General features: G+C 42.9%; 1 protein-coding gene across 1 annotated transcript in view; it reads left to right on the top strand.

Annotated features, from left to right (window-relative positions):
- The first annotated feature begins 3,031 nt into the window (after positions 1–3,031).
- CACNG6 (calcium voltage-gated channel auxiliary subunit gamma 6) overlaps positions 3,032–16,234 on the top strand; it is a 127,500-nt gene continuing 114,297 nt past the window's right edge. The window contains exon 1 of the mRNA XM_083162588.1: positions 3,032–3,922. Within this exon, the coding sequence (XP_083018714.1) occupies positions 3,604–3,922 (319 nt within the window). The 5' untranslated portion in view covers positions 3,032–3,603. The remainder of the gene's footprint in view (positions 3,923–16,234) is intronic.

Raw genomic sequence — 16,234 nt, 5'->3', positions numbered from 1 at the left:
TTTCTAGGCTCCAGGTTACCTGACTCCAGCATTGCCTTATCCTGTTGCGGCTTATTCCTGATTCATCTTTCACCGGCCTGATACTCTGCTGATACCACCACCAGCTTCCTGAGTTATCATCTGCTTCCAGTCTACAGCATAGCATACCTTGAACCATCAGTTCCCAGACCGACCCCTGAACCATCGATTCCCAGAACCACCCCTGAAACATTGGTTCCCAGACCGAATGCTGAGTCATCGGTTCCCAGACCAATACCTGTACCATTACCTGCACCATCATTTCTCAGACATCACCAGAATCGTCGGTCTCTGACTGAAGCCATAGACTATCGATTATTTGTACAAATATCGATGCCTACCATTACCAGATCCACAGAGCAATCCCAGGTTCAGCTGGGTACAGACTGACTGTGACAGAGGGCCACAACCTGCCCATTGGTTGCAGTGAAACCCGTATACCATTGCGGGGTTCCCTTGAGAAGACCACCGGTGGGTTTAGACTCTGCTTCTCTGTACAGAGCCTCTGCCAACACTCTCTCTTAGCTGTGTACTCAGTGTTCTAGTATCCTAGTACATGCACCATCGCAACATCAAACCTCCCAGTTTCAAGTTACCAGTATCCTCTGCTGGCCCACTGCTGCCACAGCCGGCAACACCAAATTCCCGAGTCCTGACAGTAAAGATCTAAGTGATCGTAATGCATTGGTTTGACAGAGAGGAGCTATTATTCCTTACACTTGGACCCTACAGGATCTGGCTGCCTATTTGGGGAATCATGGAAAATGAGAATATCCAGAGCTCATTTCCACATGTCACTATTCCATGCCCCAAGTCTCTCTCCTGTGTTGCAATATTCTCACGGCTACCTATGTACATTTACAGCTTATGTTTTTTATCCTATATTTGTAAGTTTGGCATTTATCTGAAGACATTATCTGAGTAGTGATTTAAAGATACCTTTATGAGAATATACCAACAGAATTCATTGTGAGTTGTGGTATGCACAATCTTCAAGGTTGACCACTAAAGAAACCTTTACATGCATCATTCCAGCTATCATTCGGTGAGTTGGGGTATGATCCCATTGGCATAAACATACCTTTACAGGCATTTATTACCTCTCACGGATGCGAGGATAGTATGCCACCGTTGACTTATTTATTAATTTATTTACAAAAAAGGGTGAAGGGATTTCATTGGCTTACAGACATAATTTTTAAAGATTTGTGAACTGCTGCATGTTCTTGACATACTACACCATTCTGTTTTTCGTGATATCATCCCTATGAGGTGTTTGGTGTAAAGTACGGACAATAGAAGCCACATCGGGGGACAATTCAACACTTTCCGCTAAGATAAGGGGAGTTAAATGTACTGCTCCTTAATGTATGTTGTTTATTCCCATGAGTGGCGCTTTTATTTGTCCATCTACCTTTCCCATTCCATGGGCTAAGCAATTCCCAAGCTTGCATGGGGCGGGATTTCACTATGGTGGGGCGGTGTAAACCTGATCACTAGGCTCAAAAAAGTTAGCAGCCATGTGATCAAGTGTGAATTAGGCCATTGGTCTGAGTCAAGCGCAGTCCACTAAAGGTGATTCATTTTCACCATTTGCAGCTAAAGGGGCATTACTGGGTGACAATAGGTTGTACTGTATGTACAGTATGACCATCTATGACGTATCCCTTGCACCAATGACGGGCTGATATAAGTGCACAATTATAATGACGTACAGGACAGGTTCAGGAGGTGTTGTAAATCATACCTGCCGACTTTTAAAACTCCTCTCCGGGAGAAGCCCGGAGAGGAGTGAATGGGGGGCAGGACGAGAAAAAGTTTTTGGGGCGGGATGAGACGGACGTCATCTAGCTCCGCCCCCACAAAAAGCAGCCACATTCTTTCGCGGGTCTGTGGGTGGGGGAGGAGCTAAAATGATGCAAAATGATGCGATTCGCGTCATTTTAGCCCCGCCCCCTCCTGCAGACCCGCGAAAATCTTCATTTTATACCACAGGAAAGGGGGGGAGCAGGGGCTTGGGTCAGAATGCGGGAGACTTACCCACCTTCCCGGGGGGGGCGGGAGGGGGACCCATTTTGCGGGACCCTCCTGGTCATTCCAGGAGGGTAGGCAAGTATGTTGTAAATGCATCCAGCTCTACAAAGGGCGCACTGAAGATGTCCAAGCATTCAATAAGTAAACACTGGTATAATGTCTCCTTTTGGATTCTAGGCAGAATATTAAACTAAAAAAAAACTGTGTATGCGCCCCCATGGATGACATCTGTCGCAGTAAAAATGAATTGTGTATTCGAACATGCAAAGCGTATTCAAAAAATATATATTTTGATTATTAATGTGGTTACAGAATCACATAGCAATATACAGTACTTTGCATCACTGAAGAATGAGAGAGAGAGAGAGAGAGAGGGAGAGAGGGGGGGAGAGAGAGGGAGAGAGAGAGAGCACTAGAGCTAGCTATAGATAAATCTACTGGATTGAAAATGTACCCAATTATTCTGGTTTGCATTTCTGTATAACTAGACTGGGATGAGCTGTAGGCGGTTTCTGCTTCTGACAGTGCTCGAGTGAGCTGCCTGGCTAGTTTGTCAGTGCACATACGCTTCCAACTACACAGACACAGCGAAAGCTATTTCTCTCTACCGCACACACAGGTTTTCCCTGCAGAAATCAGCACGGGGAAAAAAATAATAAAGCATTCTGCATGTCCTTCCTTGTAATCAATAAATAATTAGCCAAAAGACGTCTAGGATGCAATCAGCCAAGATGTTTACTTGTATTTATTTCTAGCAGCGCGTTTTAGAATTATGCAGAATTCGTTGTTTAGTATTTATAGTGTTGGGGGTTTATTTACTAAGATGCGAGTTCTATTGAAGATGAGCTGTTGCTACGGGCAACTATCAGATTCCATCTATTACCTTCTAGAAGGTGCTAAATAAATAAGTCGATTTTCATTGGTTGCTATGGGCAACAGCCTTAGGGTTTAGTCTGTGTGATAAACTGCACCAAATCAGGCCTTACTGAGCCCTAAAGAAGGGACAGAATAACCGTCAGACTGCAAGTGGCTCCATGAATCCTACTCTGCAAAAGGAACCTGATATCATAATAAGCTCTAGCACAAACAACAACATGCAGCACAGATGTGGATGATACAGCAAAAGCTACGACGGTTGCACATATTATCTAGGGCTGAACTGCGATAAGTTAACTTCATTTTGTTGTAGCCTCATTCTGATGTCCATCGCCTTTGCATGAGGCAAGTGCCTTTAAGGGAAACTTAAAATAACAGCTCTGCCTGGGAGATCTGATGAATGTAACAGGTGCAGAGATTATTTCCAGGCCATGTGTGTGCTTCTATGTGTAACAGCAAGAGGGGGAGAGCGAAAGCAGAAAGGGGGAGAGCACATTGATGTCCCTGCTGCGTCTCTGAAGCCTGTGTAACTTACAGCAGATTGCCTTTCAGCAACCTTAATAATAACAGAAAAGAGAGAACGAAGATCGGAGAAGGAAAGAAGAGGGTGGAAACCGCACTGGTTATTTAAATCAATTCTCTCGGTGGAAGGAAGACAGAAGCCCAGCTTTACAAATGATGTGGCCTAATTTTTTCATGCAAGAGGAGGAGCAGCGCTTCTCCGGACGAGGTAGAGGACAGCGTGGAAAGGGCTTGACTGATGCACAAGAGGGCAAGATCAAACTGGCCTTTTTCGTGGCCCTTATAGGGGTTACCCTTTCTGTGCTGGCAGTTGGGACAGAGTTTTGGGTGGAGGTGAATACGTACAAGCAGAACCACAGTATGACCTGTGAGGCTGCCCATTTTGGGTTATGGAAGTTCTGCTACAAGAAACTGTGGGTCGGAGATGTGGATGAATACAGAGCAACCTGTGGCCCCGCGGAACTCCCTGGAGGTATAGTGATGCCATAATGCATTGTACTTGTAATGTTTTCCTAGAAGACAACACATAACTTGCTTCAGGGCATAGCAAAGTTCAGAGCTACAGTAAGTGCAACCGACACACCAAGAGATATAGGTCTGAGCAGGCTAATGATCCACAGACAGCTTCAGGGGCTTTCAGATGTGAGACGATGGTCTCTACAAGGAGACAAAGGAAAATGCTGTTTGTTTGTTTATTTTATTTGTTCTGGTTTTTTTGTTTGCCAAATTGGCATTTTTGGTTAATGTCTGCATTAGCCATCTGCTGTCATCATTATCATTATCATTATTATCTAACAGCGATGGCTAATGTCCAACATACCTGTGGCTGTTATGTGGATGTTAGCCATGTTCTGATCAGGGTGGTTCCAGATTCTATTGTTAGGAGTCGGACTGGAGATAAGGATCTGGCAGTTTAATAGAGGAATTCAAAAATGTATTGCTCCGTTGGAAATAACACAAATATATTTGGAACAATCAACTTATGAAATAAAATGTATCAGTGTGAGAAAATGTTGTCTATTTCCAAAATCGTAATTGAAGTATTTTGGCATCTGTATCTAAGTATAGTTCCGCTGAATAAACTCAATGTGTGTGTGTGTGTGTATGTGTATATATATATATATATATATATATATATATATATATATACAGCATCTATATACAATATATATATACAGTATATATATATATATATATTTTTAACCTGCCGCTCGCTAATGCCTATATTGGTCAGACTTCTTATTACCGTACGCCGAATGTTGACATCGCTTTGCTTGCAGATTTGCATTCCATAACCTCGTGAAATATGCCCGCTATATGTATTAAGTTTATACCACTGTAAATGTTTAACTTGGGAGTGTTTATTTTTGTAGTACTCAGACCACTTCATATAGTTGATCAGAGAAATTGGGAATATAATTACATTATTATTTTTCTTATTATTATGATTATTATTACAGTATGTCTTTAAATAAATCAGGTGATATTTTAAAGACAGAGCAAAACTCAACCTACAAAAATGTCTAGTTTTAAAACCGCAGCCTAAACATTTCACCTTAACACTTGCTAAGACCAAATATTTTCTTTTTCGTATGCATCAGCCTAACACGTTTCCCCAATAACATTTGCTAGTCAAGATGTTCTAATGCCACATAATCTGTGCATGATCTTGGCAAATGTACTTGGAAATGTTTTTTATTTTTTATTTCATGTTACATATGCAGCTGGTTTTATGTTACCAAACATAAATGCTTAGGCATGCAAATAATTGTACCAGGTTTTCCAGTTGTAGACCTCACCGAAATGCTTAATACTTGTAACAGACATTGATATATTTGTGATCGTTAAAAAGAGTTCTGAAATCTCAGAGTCAGTGGGTGAGATTTAATAGGATAATGGTGCCCATAACCGGTCCGTTTAACGGATCCGTTCGGCACTTAATTAGCACGCATCACATCGGATCGCATCCCTAGTGCATGCCTTGTGCATGCACTGTGATCCAATGCGATGTGTACCTGGTACAAAAAGTATGTGCAGCACATACTTTTTGTACCATACTATGTGATGCGCGGGAGCGCGCATCGCATAGTACTAAACGGAGCCGGCGAAAACGGACCGTGTATGGGCTGCATAAGAGATTCAGAAAGAGAGAGATTTGGTGAGAAATCTCCAGTGTTTTTAAAGCGGCAATCATTTACACTTGCAAACCCAGTTTTTATTTTGCTGTGTAAATGATTGCCGCTTTAAATAAACTGGAGATTTCTTACCAAATCTTTCACTTTCTGAATCTCTCATCCTATTAAATTTCACCCACAATGTCTTAACTTTTAATCGTACAACAGAAAATAATCCAGCCGAAATGAGAGCAGTATGTGAAATTCTTAAAGAATTGATGTGTCTTTATTGACTTGGGGATGTGGTTTTTGGAAAGCATATGTGGCCAGTGTACTAAACAAACTTCTATCTCCCATGGTCATGATAGATTCTGGTGATAATTACCAAGGGCCTGGTGGCTCAGGGCACAATACATGGCCCATTACCCTTTGACCAATTCTTTCATTCATTGGTTACAATTGAGTTCCCCATGGTTCTCTACCTAGGGTTCTTGTACTGCCAGGGGTATGTGAGATGGTCACGGGTACATGAATCATTTTCTGTAAGGACATGCAGGTGATAATCAGACACTTAGGGAACGCAGTGTTATATAAGGTTATCCAGTAATATGAAAAAAGCTGATACCTATATACTTATAAATGAAAGAATATGTGGACTATAATTTTATTATCAATTTTAATGTTTTTCTCCCATAAATTGCTATACTGTATGTGAGAATTATATATGACCAATTTATTTTATTCTTATTTCAACTGTTTTTTGTTACTTGTTTATAGCACTTTTGCTTTTTGCGTTGTGCTAACATTATATGATTATCTAGTGTGAATTATATTTATTACAAATGTTGGTAGTACATATAATACAAATGGGATGCTGGGGGAGGGAATCCGGTAAAAATATTCGGAATGACTGCTGTAGAGCAGAGAACTTGGTGGCACATTAGCATTGTGGGGTTCCGGGACTTTGCGTTCAGAGCAGGATAAGACTCTGATCCCAATGAGCCAGTAGAACAGACAAATAGTGACCGGCTTCTCAGAATTCAGTCAGCTGTCAGATTTGGTTATTTGATCACAATGATCAGGGACCTAAGACCAGACCTCTCACATTTGCCCATATCTGACTGTAGATATGATTCTGGTTGAGAGTAAGGGCTCCAATCTCCAAAGGATCAGGAGTGTTGACCATATATAAAGTTTAACATGGTTGGACAAATACCATTACTCTTACAATATATGCTAAAATTAGTTAAGTTGGGAAATCGTTACATTTGTATTATTGGTGAAAATGTACTATGGAAAGGCGAGATGCACAAAAGTTTTTTTTTTTAAAGTGTCCACACCTATTTTTACAGGTTTGGCTATGTTACGCATATGCACCAAGCCCAGAATACGATGGTTTCTGTGGTTTGTATGGGGTGGTCAACACCATGTTCAGAGTTGCAGGATGCATCACAAGCAGAATGCGATTTATTATACATGATAACCTTTATAATGAGATCGTTAGTGAGTGTCCTCGCTGTCTTCGCTTTCAGGCAGGGACTTTAATCGTACATACGCCGATAACGCAAATGGCTTTACCTATCTTAAACCTTAAGTTACTAAAGTACCTGTGAGATTTATAGTAACTTCCACATTCTGCTTGTGTTCAATTTACATTTATTTCACTGATTTCTTCCTGTTTCTGAACTAGATATAAGAATTAATGATGGCCCATAAAAAGTAACTAAACGGCATACTCCTGAGTAAGCCCACTACAAAGCAATGTGTATATACTGTAATAATACATACATGCAATGCAATAGACAAACGTCCATTTTTTCCTGTTTCTAATAATAATGTTGTGATGTGACATATCCAGCAACCGTTGGTCCAGTTGAAGCCTTTACCTATTGTACTTGATCATTCACTGTAACAGTTATAATACCAAGACTCACTGCATGTAAAGCCAACCATGCAAACCATGCAAACAACGAGCCCCATACCCCAAGTACAAGCGCTGGGAGCCGCTGGTGATTGACAGCTCAGTGGGCTCCCATTTGTGGCAGTGTGTAGAACATGCAGCCCGATACATCTGTAGATACACCTGCAGATCGATTAATATATGCAGATATATTTACTATTGTCAATGGTGTAACAATAGCGCCGCAGACCCGTGGTGGCAGGAAGTGCTAGCGCCGCGGGTCTGCGGGGGCTATTGTTAAGCTGGCGCCTGTCGGGACCTGCCTTATCCCATTGACTTGTCTGTGGCTGGGACTTGGGACCCACAGATCTACTAGTCTACGTCCCGGCGCTCCTCCTGGCTCCTTATGAAAAATGTCCCTCACAAAATGGCCACCCCCTTACAGCAGACAGATTTTGAGGATGCTAGATGAGGTGGCGGTGGCCACTTTGATAACTATATTATATAAACCAACATATCTTGAACACTTTATGTATGTATGATTTAGATTTTCATATCTATTATTAGTTTGTGTGGAACAAAATGATCATTTACATTGGTTCAATAATCCAGCCATTACTGTAGTGATAACAAACAAATAAAAGATATTATATAGAAATATTATATATGAGAAGCATGAACTCTAATGGGGATATTTATTAAAGCTCAGATGGAGTTAAAGTTGTGAGAGATAAATTACTAGCCAATAATCTTCTTCCTTACATTTTACAGGCTGTGTAAAATGTAATCCGCTCTTGTCATTCAAAAATGACAAGAGCGGATTGTTTGGTACTTTATCTCACAAATGTATCTCTCTCTTAAAGTGGCCATACACATGCAGATTTATCTTCAGATCTGGCTAGTTGGAACAAAAAACATGTTTTTGTTCCAACCAGCCAGATCTGAAGATAACTCTTACTAGTGTATGGGCACCTTTAGTTTGAAATACCCCCTAAAACCAGCTAATAATTCTAATCGTTATATAATATCTACATACCCTCCAACATGACCCATTCCATTAGGTACAAAATGCTCTGTTCCTGAACTTCCTTGCCAGTGGCAGTTGCAGAGGTGAGGCTGCAGCACAGCGCAACATTCAAAAAGGGGAGCCACACCTACTGCCACCCCAAACATCACTGTCCTGGACTCACTGACAGTTGATGTGACCCCCCTCTTTGAATTTTGGACTGTGCTGGATTCCAACCTCTGTAACTGCCACTGGCAGGGAAGTTCAGGAACAGAGCATTTTGTACCTACTGGAATGGGTCATGTTGTAGGTTATGTATCTATAGTAAACCTCATATTTACAGTGTAATAAAACACATTATTCACACACACATCAGTATTTGTGGGTTTTCAGTTACTCTGCATATGCTCTGTAAAAAAGCAGCCATGCTACTGTACATTTCAGTCAGGGGCGTAACAAGCACCTTCCGGGCCCCATAGCAAAATCCTGAAAGGGCCCCCCAATTGTCACTACAATGCCCCTCGGGTGGCATGAAGAGAGAAGGAATTAAGAGTCAAAGAGGGTGTCAAGGAGAGAGAGAGAGTTTAGAATGTAGATGGATGAGAAGCGCAGGGGAGAGCAGAGGAGAGGAAGAAAGAGAAGAGAGAGAGAGGTTAGATGGAGAGGGAGTGAGAGGTGGGGGTAGAGAGTGCAGCAGAGAGATAAAGAAAGGTTAGATAGAGCAGAATGGTGGGGCAGAGAGAGGGGGGGTGAGAGAGAGAGGGGGGAGAGAGAGAGAGGGGGGATGGAGAGAGAAAGAGGAGGGGATGGAGAGAGAGGGGGGATGGAGAGAGAGGGGGGAGGGAGAGAGAGAGAGGAGGGAGGGAGAGAGAGAGGGGGGAGGGAGAGAGAGAGGGGGGAGGGAGGGAGGGAGGGAGAGGAGGAGGGAGGGAGGGAGGAGATTTGAGAGAGGTTAGATGGAGAGTCTATCCTAATCTCATCCTCCCCCTCCCCTACAACGTCCATATCAGTACATGCTGTGTTGTGTAAACATAAGTGCTGCAGTTTACCTCCAGTATTGAGGGAAGGCCAAGGTCTCCTTATCGGCGCCGGGTCTTTCACGCATCGGCGCCGGGTCTCAGCTGCTGCAGAGCTGTGCTCTTTTCTGTAGTTGGCTCCCTCCCATGCAACTGTGGTGCACAGCACGATTCACGCCGGGGCTGGTCATTAGGTAGTGACGTCGAGCCCCGGCCTGCACCACCAGAAAGGTCAGGGGGCTGGATCACCACTTCTCCGTCCCCGCACTGCACGCTGCTCACAGGGAATGGGAAGGGTGTAAGGGACAGCGCTGCTGAGCCTGACACTGCCCGTGTGGCATTACTCTAATAGAATAAAAGGGTGCAGGGGGTGCCTGCAGAGCCATCGGGCCCCATAGCAATTGCACCCCCTGCACCCTCCATAGTTCCGCCACTGATTTCAGTCTTTATCATCATGCATTGCTTCACAACTCCAGATGGTACAGTAGGTTCTGCTAAAGTGAATGGGATTCTGACTATGGGGGGGGAGTATTCAGAGCTAATTGCTGTTGTGCGAATTCCCTGTTGTGCGATTATCAAATGACTGCGCATACTTACGGATCGTAGCACTCATGCACAAGGGCAAACAGCAATAAATCAGCAATTGCTTTTTCATGATCCCCTCGCAACTTCTTAAAAACATATCCAAAATAGGACCTTATAATAAGACACTGCTCAATCTCTAATCTATGCACTCATTATATCCCGCTAGGGTGGCCAATCTCGGGATCGCCGGGATCCTAGGATTTAGCTCCAAAATTGCCAGGATTTCAATCCTGAGATTTTGGGATTAGACTGTGCATGCGCAGTCTAATGCCGGGTAGCATCTGAGCATCTGCTCAGACGCTGCCCCGCTTCTCCCGTCCCCGGCAGTGTGGCTCTGTGCCGGGTTATGTGTTCAGAGGTCACGCTGCGCAGGCCGCACAGCTGCACCGCTCGCCCCCCAGCCACACTGTCTGGCTGCACCGCTTGTCCGACTCCCAGCCGTACTGGCCACCGAGCTCCCGGCCATGCCACACTTCCCGGCTCCCGACAACACCGCACTGCCCACCCGGCTCCCGGCCGCAGCCACCCATGTAAGTAAATATATGGGGCGGCCAGGTCATATTTTTTATTTTTAAAGCCAATCACAATAATCCCGCATTTTTCAATCCCGGGATTCTATTACTGGTGCCTGTCCTCGTGTTTACCTCCTATGTTCCTATAGATTATAACCTTGCAGTAGGGCCCTCCTACCTCCAAGTCTGTCTGTTGTTACCCATTTTGTTATCACTGTCTAAAGTTTTAAAGCGCAAGGAAATCTGCTGCGCTATGAAAGAAACTGTAAATAAATAAACTTGACTGACAGTAAGTTTGAGTTTGAGGGTTCGTAACCAGCTTTTTTGGGGGAGAGTCAGGAATAATGCAGGCGTGCCCAGGTGTTTTCAGGGAGGGTGTGAGACGTCAGCTCCGGCCTCCATCAGCCTGTTTCTATCGCACAGTTGTGGTAGGGTCAGAGTTACGCACACTTGCACAGACCGTGAAATCATTCTATGATGAGTTTGTTCCGTATGGATTTGCAGCTGGCCGGCGATCGGCGATATGTTTTCTAGGCAGTTGCAGACTTGCTCAGGGCAGGTTTTCACTGTGTGTGAGCAGCAAATATCTGATCGCAGGGATCTGCAAATTTGCACAGCAGTGATCAGTTCTGAACCAGGCCCTATGTAACTTGAACAGAGATAGTTGTTTGAATATCGAACTCTTATTATTGTTAAACTTTATACTACACAGGATGTTGATATGACTTATTCTAGCTTACAGATTGTTTATTATTTGCTGCTACCTACGGTATATACAGTATTCTCTTTGTACCCATTCTTGCCTGTGATATGTATTTGTTGGAATAGCTGAACTCCGTCATTGCATAGCGGTGCAGAATTAATGTTCGCCTGAAAAACAAATAATAATAATAATGTAAAAAAAAAAAAAACCACATTCATTTTCATATTTATACTTGTGTGTTTTCTGCAAGACAAAAATTAAGGAGACAAGGGAGAGGAAGAAGGGGGAGATTTATCAAATCTTTAAGGAAAATAAAATGGAGAACGATAAAGCATCAGCTATTCAGCATCTAACTGCCATGTTACAGGTTGTGTTTATGAATGGCAGTTAGGAGCTGGTTCGTTTGTACTTTATCTCCCTCCAATTTATAACTTTTTTTCAAAAAATAAGTTCCTAATCAGGAGAACAACAGTAGAATCTTCCAGTCTTCTCCAAACCATGCTTTGAAAAGTATAATCTAAAAAGAAGTTTATAAAATGTCTTATTCGGCCAAAACCTTGTCGAGACTTTCAATATATATATATATATATATATATATATATATATATATATATATATATATAGTTGATCAAGATGTGCAGCACTCCAGTCAAAATCATTCGAAAATCAGCTTTATTTAGAAACAACAACGTTTCAATATCAGGTCGATATTTTCATCAGGTTAAAATACATCGTAAACCAAACACTTTAAATAGACAGTGAAATCAATGTCGAACCAAACGTGCCCAACGGCAACGTCAGCGTCTGTCTCCGACACACCCCCACTGACATAGTACGCATTACATCACCAATAACCATGGAAACAACAATAACAAGACAAAAGAGCCGTACGGAATGAAACATATTCCCGATCAGCCACAGGATAGAAAACATAAAAGCATAAAAGAACCGTGTAAGAAACAAATATATATATATATGGCAATTGGCAAGGGTGCCTGTGGTTAGCAACATACACCAATTAACAACAGTCGACATAATGTCGATATAAATCTAATTACATAAAATAGAAAAATACATATATACAAAATCAAGATAAAGCGCATAGGCAGTGATACAAAGCACCAGGGGAAACATGGGAGGGATTAATGGAGCAATAAGGATTGGAATATAAACCAATATAGCAGCATGTCATAAAGTACCATATAGCGGGTCAACCACCATACAAAGAAAATAGATTTAAATTAAATCAGCAGTAAGGAAATGCCGGATTGCTCGTTGAGCCCATTCGGAGTGAGGGTCCCCAAACGTGCAATCCAGCGTGCCTCACACTGAAGTAGCATTAATTTTCTATTGCCACCTCTAACAGGCACAGGAATGTGATCTATCATGCGGTATCTAATGGTGGTCACACCATGTCTTGCCATCACGAAGTGCCGCGCAACCGGCTGATCACTCAAACCGGCTGCTAAGGCACCCTTGATGGCCGATCTATGGGCCGCCATCCTGTCTTTAAAAGGTCTTTCAGTCTTACCAATGTAAGACAGCCCACACGGGCAGATAATCTGGTAGACAGTATAACAGGAATTACATGAAAGAGTGTGTCTAATAGATAGACTCTTCCCTGTGCGTGGGTGGTTAAAAGAGGCCCCTGGTAACATGAACTTACAGGATGTGCAAGTACACCTCACGCAACCCAATTTTCTTCCCACCGGCTGATTGGTGAGGGGTGCAGCGTTGGATTTTACTAAGAAATTACCCAATTTTCTAGATCGTTTGAAACTAGGCAACAGTCTGGTGTTGCCAAGTCCCAGGTCCACATCAGATTGAATGATGGGCCAATGATTACGGGCAATTTTCACAATCTCAGGGCTAAGCTGGGTATATGTGGTGACCCAAGGTAACACTTCAGATTTTAATTCAGAAGAATTATTGGAGGATAACAAACTGGTACGGTCTAAGCCGATAACTTTGGCTTTAATGGTCAACAATTCAGATAATGGATATCCACGATCAATGAACCGTTCGATCATGAGGTCCATTTGATGGTTAACCATCAGCGGATCAGAAACAATCCGTTTGATGCGTAAAAGTTGGGAGTATGGCAAACTTCTTACCATCGCTCTGGGGTGGCAGCTAGAAAACTCTAATAGTTTCTTTCTTATAGAGGTCAGTGTGGATATTGCCATCCTTCAGAGTAATACTTACATCCAAGAAACTGATGCAAGACTGGCTAAAGACAAAAGTAAACTTAATGGGATCCAAACCAGCATTGTGCTGGGTCAAAAAATTACAGAAAATGTCAGGCGGCCCCTTCCAGAATACCAGCAAATCGTCTATATAGCGATTATAATAGACGATGTTGCTGGCAATGGCGGGGTTATCAAAGAATACAGTTTGCTCATATTCAAACATGAAAATGTTGGCGTACGAGGGAGCGACCGCCGCCCCCATCGCAACACCAATCTTTTGTAAAAAGAATTTATTGTTATACAAGAAATTTTTTTTTTCTAAAACCAGTTGCATCAGTTCTAAGATGAGGGAGATGTCAGGACCCTTATAGAGTCTATTGTTGGTAAGGAAATGTCTAAGCGCCGCCAACCCCAGTGCATGGGGAATGGAGGTGTACAGCGCAGAAACATCGATGGCGAACATCGTGACCTCACCATCGATATGTCCCAGTTCAATGAGTTTTTTCAGAAGTGTATTGGTATCCAACAGATACCCCGCCATTGCCAGCAACATCGTCTATTATAATCGCTATATAGACGATTTGCTGGTATTCTGGAAGGGGCCGTCTGACATTTTCTGTAATTTTTTGACCCAGCACAATGCTGGTTTGGATCCCATTAAGTTTACTTTTGTCTTTAGCCAGTCTTGCATCAGTTTCTTGGATGTAAGTATTACTCTGAAGGATGGCAATATCCACACTGACCTCTATAAGAAAGAAACTGACCGCAACAATTTATTAGAGTTTTCTAGCTGCCACCCCAGAGCGATGGTAAGAAGTTTGCCATACTCCCAACTTTTACGCATCAAACGGATTGTTTCTGATCCGCTGATGGTTAACCATCAAATGGACCTCATGATCGAATGGTTCATTGATCGTGGATATCCATTATCTGAATTGTTGACCATTAAAGCCAAAGTTATCGGCTTAGACCGTACCAGTTTGTTATCCTCCAATAATTCTTCTGAATTAAAATCTGAAGTGTTACCTTGGGTCACCACATATACCCAGTTTAGCCCTGAGATTGTGAAAATTGCCCGTAATCATTGGCCCATCATTCAATCTGATGTGGACCTGGGACTTGGCAACACCAGACTGTTGCCTAGTTTCAAACGATCTAGAAAAACGATCTAGAAAATTGGGTAATTTCTTAGTAAAATCCAACGCTGCACCCCTCACCAATCAGCCGGTGGGAAGAAAATTGGGTTTAGTGAGGTGTACTTGCACATCCTGTAAGTTCATGTTACCAGGGGCCTCTTTTAACCACCCACGCACAGGGAAGAGTCTATCTATTAGACACACTCTTTCATGTAATTCCTGTTATACTGTCTACCAGATTATCTGCCCGTGTGGGCTGTCTTACATTGGTAAGACTGAAAGACCTTTTAAAGACAGGATGGCGGCCCATAGATCGGCCATCAAGGGTGCCTTAGCAGCCGGTTTGAGAGATCAGCCGGTTGCGCGGCACTTCGTGATGGCAAGACATGGTGTGACCACCATTAGATACCGCATGATAGATCACATTCCTGTGCCTGTTAGAGGTGGCAATAGAAAATTAATGCTACTTCAGTGTGAGGCACGCTGGATTGCACGTTTGGGGACCCTCACTCCGAATGGGCTCAACGAGCAATCCGGCATTTCCTCACTGCTGATTTAATTTAAATCTATTTTCTTTGTATGGTGGTTGACCCGCTATATGGTACTTTATGACATGCTGCTATATTGGTTTATATTCCAATCCTTATTGCTCCATTAATCCCTCCCATGTTTCCCCTGGTGCTTTGTATCACTGCCTATGCTGTTTATCTTGATTTTGTATATATGTATTTTTCTATTTTATGTAATTAGATTTATATCGACATTATGTCGACTGTTGTCAATTGGTGTATGTTGCTAACCACAGGCACCCTTGCCAATTGCCATATATATATATATATTTGTTTCTTACACGGTTCTTTTATGCTTTTATGTTTTCTATCCTGTGGCTGATCGGGAATATGTTTCATTCCGTACGGCTCTTTTGTCTTGTTATTGTTGTTCCATGGTTATTGGTGATGTAATGCGTACTATGTCAGTGGGGGTGTGTCGGAGACAGACGCTGACGTTGCCTTTGGGCACGTTTGGCGCGAGTTTCCGGCACACACCTCCAGCTGACATTGATTTCACTGTCTATTTAAAGTGTTTGGTTTACGATGTATTTTAACCTGATGAAAATATCGACCTGATATTGAAACGTTGTTGTTTCTAAATAAAGCTGATTTTCGAATGATTTTGACTTATATATATATATATATATATATATATATATATATGAATGGAGGGGATGCAGTTAAGATCCCGGCGGTCGGGATCCCGGCGTTCAGAATCCCGACGCCGGAATCCCGACCGCCGAAATGCCGACACTTTCTCCCTCCTGCGGTGTCCACGACACCCCTGGAGGGAGAATAAAATAGCGTGCCGAGCGTAGCGAGGCACCGGGCCCGCTGCGTGGCGAGCGCAGCGAGCCCGCAAGGGGGGGCGATCCACGTCCCCCCCTTGTCGGCATTTCGGCTGTCGGGATTCCGGCGTCGGGATTCTGAACGCCGGGATCCCGACCGCCGGGATTCAATACTGAATCCAAATGGAGATGATCATGTCGCCTATTCACAGGAATTTATTGGAGAGGAATTCTGGGGGATATTTGAAATGTTCCGTCTTCGCTGTATACATTTTCCATGATCT

This window comes from Crinia signifera, chromosome 19 (genome assembly GCF_055691185.1).
Source record: "Crinia signifera chromosome 19, ASM5569118v1, whole genome shotgun sequence".
NCBI lineage: Eukaryota > Metazoa > Chordata > Amphibia > Anura > Myobatrachidae > Crinia > Crinia signifera.
This window is presented reverse-complemented; position numbering and strand designations above follow the sequence as displayed.